The 13,229-nt window shown below is 39.2% G+C and overlaps 2 protein-coding genes and 1 long non-coding RNA gene across 4 annotated transcripts; 1 reads left to right on the top strand and 2 right to left on the bottom strand.

Moving 5' to 3' along the window:
- The first annotated feature begins 2,676 nt into the window (after nucleotides 1–2,676).
- Nucleotides 2,677–3,587, top strand: LOC135074578 (uncharacterized). Its single transcript, XR_010257859.1, has 2 exons — nucleotides 2,677–2,732; nucleotides 3,371–3,587. It is a non-coding gene; the product is annotated as an uncharacterized LOC135074578 (long non-coding RNA).
- LOC135074576 (uncharacterized) lies at nucleotides 3,567–8,930 on the bottom strand. Its single transcript, XM_063968916.1, has 6 exons — nucleotides 8,744–8,930; nucleotides 8,124–8,284; nucleotides 6,241–6,369; nucleotides 5,895–5,987; nucleotides 5,641–5,813; nucleotides 3,567–5,141 (listed from the first exon to the last, which is right to left on the bottom strand). The coding sequence occupies exons 1-6, from the start codon at nucleotides 8,829–8,831 to the stop codon at nucleotides 3,923–3,925; spliced, it is 1,863 nt and encodes a 620-aa protein (XP_063824986.1). The 5' UTR covers nucleotides 8,832–8,930; the 3' UTR covers nucleotides 3,567–3,922.
- Nucleotides 8,931–9,090: 160 nt separating this feature from the next.
- LOC135074577 (uncharacterized) lies at nucleotides 9,091–12,681 on the bottom strand. Of its 2 annotated transcripts, none has more exons than XM_063968917.1 (6): nucleotides 12,547–12,681; nucleotides 11,678–11,808; nucleotides 11,071–11,159; nucleotides 10,899–10,979; nucleotides 9,783–9,980; nucleotides 9,091–9,501 (listed from the first exon to the last, which is right to left on the bottom strand). In XM_063968917.1, the coding sequence occupies exons 2-6, from the start codon at nucleotides 11,779–11,781 to the stop codon at nucleotides 9,332–9,334; spliced, it is 642 nt and encodes a 213-aa protein (XP_063824987.1). In that variant the 5' UTR covers nucleotides 11,782–11,808; nucleotides 12,547–12,681; the 3' UTR covers nucleotides 9,091–9,331. The 2 variants fall into 2 exon arrangements, with proteins under 2 accessions (XP_063824987.1, XP_063824988.1); XM_063968918.1 differs by having other exon boundaries at nucleotides 12,574–12,676.
- Nucleotides 12,682–13,229: the final 548 nt, after the last annotated feature.

Below are 13,229 nucleotides of genomic sequence, written 5' to 3'. Positions count from 1 at the left end.
AAGCAACAATTCGTGTGATACTCATGGAATTATGTATTTCTGATGCAAAAACGAAGATTACAATGAATGGATTTTGAAGTCATCTCAAGCAAAAATGGAGACCGAAAGCAATAACTTGTTAGATCAACTTCGGCTCAAACATGAGAATCACGCGAATGCGGTGGAAAAGGTAAACTCTATCACATTATTCTTTAAATAAATCTAAAGAAATCTAATCTGGGGATAAATCAAGTAAAATTTGAGGTTTCAAGTTAAATTTAGGTTAAACCAAGCATACATTCCAAAATAACGGGGAACTAATAGGATTCGGGGATTCCTTTTTACTAACAACAGGGAAGCTCTGGGCTAGCATCTTGCCTGATGAAGAGTGATGATCAGACCGAAGATGGAATCGAGCTTCATCCGAAATCTTTGAGGATTGTGATTGATATGGTTGACCACAGACACTGGTTTTCTAACAATTGTGTTATTATTGGTGTTTTCGTTCGTTCGTTTCAGCCGAAAGACGTCCACTGCTGGAAAAAGGCCTCCCCCAAGGATTTCCACAAAGACCGGTCCTGCGCCGCTCGCATCCAGGCACCTCCCGCGACCTTCACCAGATCGTTGGTCCACCTAGTGGGAGGCCTGCCCACGCTACGTCTTCCGGCTCGTGGTCGCCACTCAAGAACTTTCCTGCCCCAGTGGCCATCAGCTCTCTGAGTTATGTGCCCCGCCCACTTCCACTTGATTTTAGCGATTCTGCGGGCGGGTGTTTTAACATGTATAATGTCATGAATAATTTTTTTTAGACTGAGCAGCTTCTCACATTAAAATCGGCAATGAGCGATTCAAACTCGTAATCGAGAGGTAGGTAGTTAGCTATCACAAGATTGAAAGCCGTTTGCCGTTACTACCTATCTGTAAAATACTACGCTCGACTTGGCGCGGGCACTGCCGTGTCCCCCGATTACTTTTCTAATGCAACAAAAACGTTTCTTGTATTACACAACAACAAACAATAGGTACACGTAATTGCGCCCTTAGGGCTCATCTAACACCAAAAACGGAGATAAATAAGTCTCAAATAATTTCAATGAGTAATTCTTAGCTGTCCTTGAGTTTAACTCATATCCGAAAAGTATAACATTCGTCTTTTCAACTACCGGGAACAAAATTGATGTGACTAACCTTGGTTTTTCCCAGTTGAAATCCATGAACGGTGAAGGTCCCGATGGAGTGCGTATGAAGCTCCGAGCTCTTCTGGTGGCGTTGCTGGGCGTGTCCATGTCTGCTTGTGCCTTCGCCTCGCAGCCGGTGGAATTGGAACTTGATGATGACGAGGTTGCACAGCGGCTTAACAACGTCAGCTTCGCTAGACGGTAAATCTTTAATCACGCACTAGCCCACGCCAATGATGGATGAATGGCCCCCTTAATTGATTTATTGTCAGTGGTGAATATCTTTTTTAGAGGTTATTAAGAGTAGGCGCACACCGTTGATTTTTCGTCGGCCGATTGTTTAGTCGGGCAGTTGATCAGTATGGGCATGTATGGGAGTGCGCACACTACGCCGATTCGATTTGGCCGATTCTTCATACAATTTAAAATCGGGCACAACTATCGGCCAACTAAAAATCAACGGTGTGTGCCTACTCTAAACCTTTTTTTGTCACCTCTAACCCGATTTGCAATGGAAGGAAGTCGAACCTTAATTTCGAACTCCTAACTAAGTATGTTCTTCTGATTAATTTCGTTGCGGGTCCAATGGCAGTTTAACTTTCCCCCGGGACATATTTTAGCTATAATGGGACGTGTAAAGTGCCCTAAAACACAAATTAAAATAAGTAGAATTAGGATATTGCAATCTTGCAAATTTGAATAGACTTATCCGTAAACCTATTTTTTAAATCTATCGTTCATTACAAGTATAGGGTTCGGATGCACGCCACGATATAATTTTATCAATCTTTATGGTCTAAAGTCGGGTAACTATACCTAATTTACATTTAAAAAAAAAAAGAATATTTTGGAAATGCAAAAAATAATCCCTTTATGGATTAATCAGTTGATGGTAGCTGGTACCTCTACTCTATTTGCAGAATTACGAAACCTACCATTCGTCTTGTGATGGGATATGGGAAGCTGAGTGCGTTCGTCACTGCCGCCACCTCTTTATTGCTCCTTATTGCCGTTATGTCGAAGGTTTGTATCGCTTAATTTTTTTTTATATTTTATTATTTTATGAGCATAAAGATAAAGATATTTATTTACATAAACATGTGTGATAAGTTAGGCATGTGTACTAATTGGATATTTGACAACTGTCAAAACAAGACTCCCATAGATTTTGTATGGCAATACTAGCCTATGACGTCACTATTTTCTCAACTCAACTACTTTTTTCAATGACAATGCAACCAAAAATCATAATTTACAGGTAATTTAAAAATAATTAAGTTTATAATTAAAGTGTTCTTTTAAAAAAAATGTGCTTTAGAATTGGGGAAAGATGTCTGCCATAATACCCAATGCCTGCCTTTATTGTGTTTGTTTGAACTTTGAGCAGCAGTCCTGGTGGCGCCGCGGGGCTCGGTGGCTAGCGGCGCCGGCGCTGCTAGTGGCCGCGCTCGAGGCGGCGTCGGACGCCGGCGACGCGATGCTGGCGGCCGCACTGCGAGGCGCCACCGACCCCGCTCGCGTGGCCGCGCAGACCGCCGCCGCGGCCGTACTAGTCACCGTCGAGATATTGGTCTGGTGAGACGCTTTCGATTTGAACTTTGAGCAGCAGCCCTGGTGGCGCCGCGGGGCTCGGTGGCTAGCGGCGCCGGCGCTGCTAGTGGCCGCGCTCGAGGCGGCGTCGGACGCCGGCGACGCGATGCTGGCGGCCGCGCTGCGAGGCGCCACCGACCCCGCTCGCGTGGCCGCGCAGACCGCCGCCGTGGCCGTACTAGTCACCGCCGAGATATTGGTCTGGTGAGACGCTTTCGCTTACTGTCCTAAGTGAGCGACGGAACGTGACATGGAAGCTACGGAACGCGACATGAGTAACGACGGAAAGCGACCTAAAGCGACAGAACGTGACATGAAGAGACGGAACGCGACATTAAGTGACGCGACGCGACGCAACGCTAATGCTACATTAGGCGACGCGATGCAACGTAATGCGACCAAATACTTCACGTGATTTGTGTAATACGCGACGTGTATTGTGGTGTAGGTCAGTAATAAATACAACGACTAAGTACCTACTTGATTTTTTCATGTTGGGTCGCGTCGCGTCAAGTATGTACGAGTATTACGATTTATTTTACTTATCTATTGTCTCTACTATAATGGACAAAGAAGTAAGAAGCTAGTAATGTTTGAACTAAGTAGTGAATTATTCTTTTCAGGTATTTTATTGCAAAATTTTTTGAGTATAACCCACCGTCATCTACCGAAGAACGAGGCAAAGAAAATCTTATGAAAACTCTCCCCCAATAAACTTATTGTATTTTCAGTCTAGGTACATTATAGAAGTTACTTATTAGTACATAACTTTATCAAAACTTGGTTTCTTGTGTAATTTTGAAATGAAAGTCAGTATAATAAAATTTAGCAACTTATTTATTCACTGTTGTTTAAATTATTTTTATGTTATTCAACGAAATGTTGAAATATACTCTTATTTATATTGACATGTATTTGTATCTTTAGAGCTAACTTAAATTGATAATACTATAAGGCACTTGGCGATATAATTACGAGCACCACATTATACCATATCATTATAATTACATAGTATAAAACAAATGTCTATCCGCTGTCTGTCTGTATGTATGCTTATATCTTTAAAACGGATTTTGATGCAGTTTTTTTTATTAGATATAGTGATTCAAGAGGAAGGTTTTTAGGTACATAAGTTTAATACATTGTAACTGTGCGAACAGGGGCGGGTCGCTAGTTTAGGTATAACGGATTCCTTTGCACACTTCACAAGTTTTGTGAGGGCGAACCCTCTGCTTATAACACCATCTCATCAAATCATCTTTAAGAGACACAATCATATCCTCTAATAATAATTCTGTCTCCATACTTTCTTCAATTAAGAAGTCAAATAGTATTCCTTCAGTTTCGTGAACTAAGAAGTACGAAACTTGCAAAACTGCGTCTTCATCAGGATTAATTTTATTCAAACTCTGTAGCTCCGTTTTAGACAAAGACGATATTAATCCAAAGCACAGGCTTAGAAACTTGTCGCATTGGCTTTGAGAATACATTTCTAGGTATTCTTCGAGTTTTTCTGTTGTGTTATTTTTTATGAGAATCTCGTGGGCTCCTATTTTGAGGACTTCTCCAGTCCGGATTGTCGATAGCTCGCTGCTGTTGTAGGTGTTTCGAAAACTGTGCATGTCGTCAAACAAACGAGGATCGGTTTTATATTTGTCCACTTTTTCCATCAGCTTCTTTTTGAGTCTCAAGAGCGTAAATTTGTTTATTCTACCCTCTCTTACATATTCTTTCAGTATGTTCGCAAAAGAAAGATTTGAATTGGGATCGTCTACGCTTATTTGTGATCTAATGTAATTGAATATGAAAAGGATAATGCGAATTTTAAAGTGGGAATCTAAGGCCAAAAGTTTTTTAATTTCTGCTGGTATTAATGAAGCTATCATTTCAGCACATAGAAGTAAAAACGCATCGTGAATATCGGCACTTAAAATCGAAATAATTTCCGCGACTTGGTCTTGATCTATTTTGCTTAGATTGATAAGAAATGTGGTGATCTTGATGATTTCTTCGGGTCTTACGGTCCAAGATGTGTTTTGTTGGGACAACGACGAACTGTTAGCTGAGGAATTTGAGGCATACACTCTAGTTGGTGCATTCTTAGTGTTTACATTTGCTGGGCCATATTTGGCAAATAGTTGGTCTCGACCTTGTTTACCGAGAGCTTGTAAGTCGCCAACGCCTACTTTATAATTGTTGTTAATCAGTGGTTGCCCGTCTGGCGATAGGGAAATGCGAAGTTTGTTCTTGTTTAGTTGTTTGTTAATTCTTGCAAGTTTCGCGAAGAATTCATCAGGGTTTTCAATGTTTTTGACAGCCTGTATCACGTCAGCATTGCCTTGCACCATTCCCTTGACTCTGCGAGTTTCTGCAGACATCTTATCGAACATTTTCCTGAGGAACATTCGAACGTTGCGTCAGACTATTTTATTTTATAAAATAATCACTTTGTCTCTTCAAGGTGCGTACGGATTGCGCGTACCCTGGTACGCGTAAACTGAGTAGGTACGCGTACCAGGGTATGCGCAATCCGTACGCACCTTCACAATCAAAGGTTGATTTCGGAATGACGTAAAAGGACAAAACAGTGACAAAAGTTAAAACATTGTTAGAAATTGGCTTTAAATTAGTAAGTGCTCAATTAGTACAGTCAGCGTCAAATAGTTCGTGACACCCAAAGTAGTCAAAAAGTTCGCAACACGTCTTTGTTACATTTGGATTAAGGTTGTGTTGCCTACTTTTTGGCCACTTTGGGTCATAGTCATTTATTCCATAAACAATAACATTATCGTATTGGAAATTACAAAAACATGAAAAATTATAAAACATCAACTATCACGAACTATTTGACGCTGACTGTGCCAATTTTTACGATTAAGTTAAGATCGCTTACTTCTTCGCATTGCTTGAAAGATCATCCCTCATTTTGTTGATGGTGTCCGCTTGAGCGTCTTGTACGATATCCTGCGCAGTTCTGTTGGACATAACGCCTATACCTAAGAATAAGGCTGACGTCGTAAACTGGAATATTTCCAAGCCCGTCGGCGTTTCATCGTATTTGTTATACTGTAAAATAATTATTTTATTAAAGAAATTAAATTCCAACTTATTAATAAAACTATGTTTAACTCAATCATCAAGACAAACCTTGTATATCATGTCTCCTAGACTATTGGCGACTCCTATACATCCAGAACCCAGGTTTGCATATTGTAAAAATTGGACGGCGTTCATAAGAATCTGAAATGTTTTAGATACAATTAGTTTTATTAAAAGGCAAGTAGGTACCTATTATGAAATAGTGTTCTTGTATTGTTTACGGGCCATTTTTTGGAACCTTGAGGCATTTGGGCAGCAAAGGTTCACCAACCGAGCAACATTTAAAGCATTGGGGGAGGCCTATGTTCAGCAGTGGACGTCCTATGGCTGAGATGATGATGATTATGATGGTGATCTACTTGTAAAACTGACAAAGACTATCTTGAGACAATACCTTAACGTTAGTACCAGATTCGGCTGCCCAAGACAACAGCTTCCCAGCAGCGCTACATGACATTCCCACACTGGACACCAGTATATTAATCCAACTGGCACGGGCCTCTGAGTTTTCTAATCCTATACTCTGAAACAAAAAATATAAAATACGAACTAATATTTTAATGAACAACCAACTACTTATTACCCGTTCGCGCTAAGTTTGCCGGTCCGTGGAATGGGAGTCCCCTCCCCCAACCGCGATTAAAGGCAATTAGTTAGTGATTAAACGTAATTAATGTGTCTTATTTTACGCTATAAATAAAAAAATTGTTTAAATATAGTTTGTTATAGTTATAGACGTTTCCCTTCGAGTGACGCCATATCGCCAGCGGCAAACTTAAAGCGAACGGATAGTACGAAAACATCTTCAGCTTACTAGCCTAACGTATCGTCACAAAGTAAGTTGACGACAGGTTTAGGGTTAGTAAAAATGTAGCGTTAAAACAACGTGTCTTCGTCCGCAGTTCGAAAATGTTATACAAAACATTATGGTGTTTTAACTTCGTGGGCTGCCCGCATTTTATTATTTCATACGTTTTTTTAGAACGCAACCAGCAACGTGATTATAATGTACGCACGCCACAGATCACAGAAACTAAAGGGAGATGTGCCAAGGGGGCGGGGACGGTGTCGCAGCAATATGCCCAAAAACAGAACACATTGCTCGTGAAAGCAATGATGACAGCAGTGACAGTTTACATTGCTTGCGTAGTACTAAAGATTATTCGAACGTTGAGTACTGATACCGCAGTGGATAATAAGCACAAAGGATGATGGGCATATTGGGCGTTAAACCAACAGAAACAAAAAGTATACTAAATTAAAGCTTAATACTAGTACTTCATTTCATAGTATGACAACAACCCTGAAATACGCGGGGATACGGAGATAGAGGTCGTTGAATATGCAAAGTTTCCATAGTATTTCACATCACATTAGGGTAATAAAAATAGTATTAGGTCAATTACATTGCTTTTATCGATCATATTGAGAGTATTGTATCATATCTTACTATCAATTCTATCGATTTAGTAAGTATGTATACCGAATAAACCATAATCGATTATTCGATTGCAATAATCGATTATATTGCTGAAAATAAGGAATTGAATTAACAATCAAATGACAGTAATGATGGTAATCAATAAAATCGATTAATCGAATTGTTAATCGATAAATCGTTTTTTGGCAATTCGATTAATAATCGATCCGTGATCGATTATGCGACAACACAACAACTTAACTGGTAGAAATCCCATTGAAACATGACTGTGTTCATGTCATTTCTCTAAATGGTACCTAGATATGGTCCTACGCTTATAATGTAGAACATGGTTTAAATAAACCATTTGTTGGCCCCACTCCTGAACTGTTGGACATAATAATGGATAAATAACTTAATGTATTTGAAATGTAAGTAGATAAGTATATTAATTAATAATATTTTTTGTTTGCGTAATAAAGCACCTATTACTATTACACATTATGTCAATTTCCAAGCAAACCCGGGAGTTTTTGGTAGTTATTTATATGAAAATATATTTCTGATATTAAGTCCTAACAAATAATAGTAGTTACATTTCTGTTGGTTTTACGCCCAGATTCCATAGAAAAGTGCCCATCATCATTTTGATTTCTTTGTGTGTGTGAATTTGTAATGCGACACTGAGTTTCGAACTCAGCGCATTAGTTGGCATCTCTCTATATCTCTATGGAGAGACCAGATCCGCACGCGTGCTGAAATCCGCATCCTAGGAAAAAGGCACTAAAGTTTCACCAAACCAGTTTTCAATTTTTGCGTGAAAGAGTAACAAAACTAACAAACTCGTGGTGACTTACTTGCTCGTGTTTATTTCTATCGGCCAAAGTGATCGAAGACCGTACGATAGCATAGCTGCCGGTAGCAACACCTACTACCATCGCTGCACTAAGCGCCACGGGCGCAATTGCTGGGGCGGCAAGTGCACCCACCACTCCTGCTAGGGCGCCAATGTTGGCCACTGAATAATTTAGAAGAAAGATAATTTTATTACGATCACAAAAAAGATCTCACACACAAAAATATTTATTCAGCTTTTTTATGAAAAAAGAAAAGAAAATGTGACCTGAGCCACGTAACGGAGCATTATTTATTTTTTTAAATTGGGTATTTGCCACCACTCCCCAATAATTCTAAAGCACAACTTTTTTAAAAAGGCACTTCTTTCTGGTTTTAAAAACTTAATCAATTTTAAATTACATGTAAATTAACATTTTTGGTTGCATTGTAATTGAAAAAAGTAGTTTAATTGAGTTGACAAAATAGTGAGGTCACTGGCTAGTAGGTATTTCCATACAAAATCTATGGGATTCTCGTTTAGACAGTTTTAAAAAATACGTCAATTGATTGGTGGTGGCAAATAGGTACCCTATTGTGATTTAAAAAATATACAATCAATAAAACTGCATAAACATTTTACCTGTGCTTAGTGTATCAGTAGCGCTAATCACTGTTGCTCCCAATCCCAATGCTGGTGAAGGGACCACCGTCAGCCTAACTTTTGGCATGTCAATGTCATCTACTCCCTGCCTGCGAATATTCTGAAAAGATAACACACTTTTCAAATGGCTGTACTTACTTACCAAATGGAAGCTGGAATCATTGAATTTTCAGATTGATACTGTTTGATAGAGCTCGTTAAGCACTTTCAGCACCAGTAACCAGTTTCTAGATATCTTGTATCATCATCATCTCAGGCATAGGACGTCCACTGCTGAACATAGGCCTCCCCAATGCTTTCCATGTTGCCCGGTTGGTAGCAGCCTGCGTCCAGCGCCTTCCTGCTACCTTTACAATGTCGTCGGTTCACCTTGTGGGTGGAAGTACCACGCTGCGTTTTCCGGTACGCGGCCACTCCAGAACCTTGCTGCCCCATCGGCTATCAGTTCTGCGAACTATGTGCCCTGCCTATTGCCATTTCAGCTTGCTAATCCATCGGGCTTTGTCAGCGACTTTAGTTCGTTTACGTTTATCTTGTATAGCTATAGATATAATAATAAGAGTGGGGTCACTTATCGTTTCCACCCTGTATACATTTACTTAAACTTACTCTGCCTTTGTACTCGCCATTTTCTGGAACCACGAGGACAGATTTCGGCAAAGTGTTTTCAGATAAGTAATCTTCCCAGTTTTTATAGACTCGTGCGTCGTGATCTATGTACACTCGACAACTCTTTACTAGAAAATAAAAAAGCTGATTAATCTTCGATCAACAATACCAACTAGATATCGGGTCAGCGCAAAAAATACATCTCGAGAAATAATATAATAGCGCACTTATGATAGAAAACACCCAGACCAATACAATCAAATACCTATGTTCATGCACGTAAATGTTTGAACTTATTAACAACAAAAAACATTAATTTGTTTACTTAAGAGCTAGTATGTCTGTTATTTTCGTGCTGATTTAGCTTAAACTGGATTAACAACGTTTTAAAATACTTATAGTTAGTTACCTCCAGGCTTCATAGAAATGCACTGCCTCAAAGAAAAAACGTGAAAAATGTATGTGTGAACTTCCTCCCTTTTTCCATGCAAATCAACCCAATAGTCCGAGGGTGTTGGAAGGTAAAACGGCACTTCTTCCTTGGGAACTACGCATACTATTCTCAATATTGAAATGAGAATATTGTCGCCATTGTATGAATATTTTGCTGTAATAAAATAACGATTAGTGCATTAATTTAACCCCTCAAGTGCCAGCGAATCGAGACACAATAGAAATCATTAAAATTTGTTTGTTACTGTAGTCTCATACGGTTAAGGGTGTGCCGGTATGCACAATACTGGTTTGCACAAGGGTTTTTAGTCAAATAAAAAAAGAACGATATTAAATGTTCACAACATCCATCCATCCGCAACTCCTGTGTAGTCAGGATCTACAGCTTGACCGCCAATAAAAACACAACCAGTGAAGGTCAAGTTAACTGTCATTGGACCCGCAACGAACTTAATCAGAAGAACATAGGAGTTAGGCCGGCAATACACGGACCGCTTGAAGCAGTCAGGGTCGACAGCTTCAAGCTGCGACTGCACAGTGAACTACAGAGTTCTATGGACGCACATAACACGAACCGCTCGAGCAGTTGCAACTGATTCGGGCGGTCGACAGCACGGTGAATTTTCATCGTGCGGTCAAGCAGTCGCCAGCCATACACTGACTGCTCGAGCTGTCGACAGGTCTCGCGCAGTGACCTCCGCCCACTTTCTTCATTCCACGGCGCGCGCGCTTGTGATTTGTTGAGCAGTTAATACCAACTGCTCGAGTTATCACTGGCAGCTTCAAGCTGTTGACTCTTGACTGCAAGAGCGGTCCGTGTATGTTGATCACTGACTAACTGCTCGACCTGTCTGTGTATTGCCGGCCTTAATGTTCTTCCGTTACTACGTTCTGACTTCCCTCCAGTGCAAGTGCGTCAGCCTGTTAGTGGTTGAACCCGCAACGAAATATGGGTAAGAAGAAAGAAAAGCGAATTTTCAGTCTTTATCTATTTGGGTTTTTAGATCCTGTGTGCACAAGAGTTGCAGCAGCAACGTTAAGTGGGAATAATAAAATTATAGAAGAAATTCACCTTGTTCACATATCTTCTGGAACACTTTCATGATGCTTTCCTCGTCGCGAAGTTCATAGCCTTGAAGTTTCAGGTGGCCATCTACAAAAATAGTCTATAAGGTTTAATATGACAACATTTTTAAAATTCCCGAATAAAAATTATGGTATTTTAACATTATTAATCAACATACCAGTAGTCAGGTTTCCTTCTTTGGTCGGCGGACCACACAGCGCTACGGCAATTTTTTGAAGTAAATATTTTCGATCTTTTTTTTCATAACTGTAAACAAAAAATACTTTAATTCCTATGAAAATATTACATTGTAAGTGTAAAAGTTCGTGAGGATGCACCGGATGGATGGATGGATACCTACTTAAGTAGGTATTATTTGTAATTTCTTTATGCAAAACACCCAGACGGGAGTGAATTCCTTCTTAAATTAATCAATATTTATATTTAACATTAGTATTTTACCTAAATGTTTTATCACTTAGTACTATTATTAATTATCTTAATCAATGCGTGTGACCTAGTTTCGTTTCAGCCAAATGACGTCCACTGCTGGACAAAGGCCTCACCCAAGGATTTCCAGAAAGGACCGGTCGGGTCCTGCTTCCTGCGCCGCCCGCAACATACTTATGCCCGTTTTCACCATCAATCTCAATTTTTTAAGTGACCCCTATGGTAACACATAACAGACATTTTGTTTTCATAGAGGCACTTAAAAATTAGGGATTGATGGTTATCTAATTACAAATAAAGCTAAAAATAAAAAAAATACACAAATAAGTACTCACAGTTCCCAGTCCACGCTCCCTACAGCTTCGAAATACTCCTGTTGAATCTCTACGGCCGACATCGGAGGTGGTGCAGGTGCCTCGCGAATCGCTAGCGATGCCATCTTGTAGCGATAGCACTCGAAACAGGCCTTGTTATACAAACAAATGGTCATTCATTGTGACTGTGTCGTTGCATTGTAAGGATATAAAATAAATATTAGTGTACTACTTATGTAGTAAAATGTATAAAAGGGTACGATTGTATTCTACATTCATGATAAAATACTACTTGATATAGGTACCTAGTTACCTAGTACAATCATCATGATAATAAATTAAAATAATTATAGAAGACGACTTAAGTAGAAAAAAATTTTATTGAAACTTAGTTTGTTATCTACAATTTGTTAGGGAATTCCTCTCTCTAATTTATGTAACCTGTATTGAGACTGACTCTACTACAAGTTTGTAAAACTCTATTACGTTTTTAACCCATGTTTACCTAAGGCAAATATAAAGTTCAACCAATAAAAGATTTGAAGAAGAAAGAAGTTATCAATTACTTTGAGCGTCGGTACGGGCGAGGTAAGTACCTACATAAATGAGCGAGAAAAAAAATCCATCAAAAAATGGTTAAAAGATAGCTCTACATTTTTATAAACTCAGTTTTGTTTTAAACGAGTCTAGTAGAGCGTATCATTTACGAAAAGCATAAATACAAATAATATTGATGTAGACACTTAATAAAAGCAGCATAAGTATAGATATATAGAAATAAAAAGAACTTTTACGTTTAGTTACTACTACATACTTTCTAGACAACCTATTAATAGATGCAATGACACAAACAGGTACCGATAATAAGATTAATCTAAGTAGGTACTCACGATAAATTCAGATAAGAAATCACGCACTCAATATTTTTCATGTGGTCAATATTAATTTTATTTTTAGTTCTACACTAAAATAACACTGCTTACTGCACCACATGCGACTTGAAACTGACTTCTTAAGTCAGACTGGAAAGGATAATAAACTGTTGTTCGCACTATCGCACTGTACTTTACCAACCATAGACAAAGTGCCTTCATAAGTAGGTGTTTATAGTTGTACCTACTTACGCACGCAATGAACATTTTATTGGGAATTCCCCGTATTATGGTTTGCTTCGTTTAAGTTTATCATCTTTGGTAGTACTTACTATAGATAATATCCCTATATCTCGGCGGTTGCCATTACAATTTGCACTGTCTGTCATTATAACAAAGTTCAGATTCCTAAGGACGAATGTTTCGACGCAAACCGACGCACGACGCTTCGTGTTCTACTTCGGGGCATTTCGAATCCTTATTTCACTCGAGCGCATTTAAGTAGGTACTGTAAAGGGCGTAGCAGGATAGTCTTGGAAAAAGTGCCCCCAGAGCCTGAAGTTCGAAACTGTGGCCAAACGATACTTTATATAAAGATAGTATAATGTGCAAAATTTCACCCCCCCAATACCCCCCAGGGAGCCACGCCACCCAACTATACCTAAAACTGTTTTATTTTTTCTCCAAAACTATGTAACTGA

This window comes from Ostrinia nubilalis, chromosome 9 (assembly GCF_963855985.1).
Source record: "Ostrinia nubilalis chromosome 9, ilOstNubi1.1, whole genome shotgun sequence".
NCBI lineage: Eukaryota > Metazoa > Arthropoda > Insecta > Lepidoptera > Crambidae > Ostrinia > Ostrinia nubilalis.
This window is presented reverse-complemented; position numbering and strand designations above follow the sequence as displayed.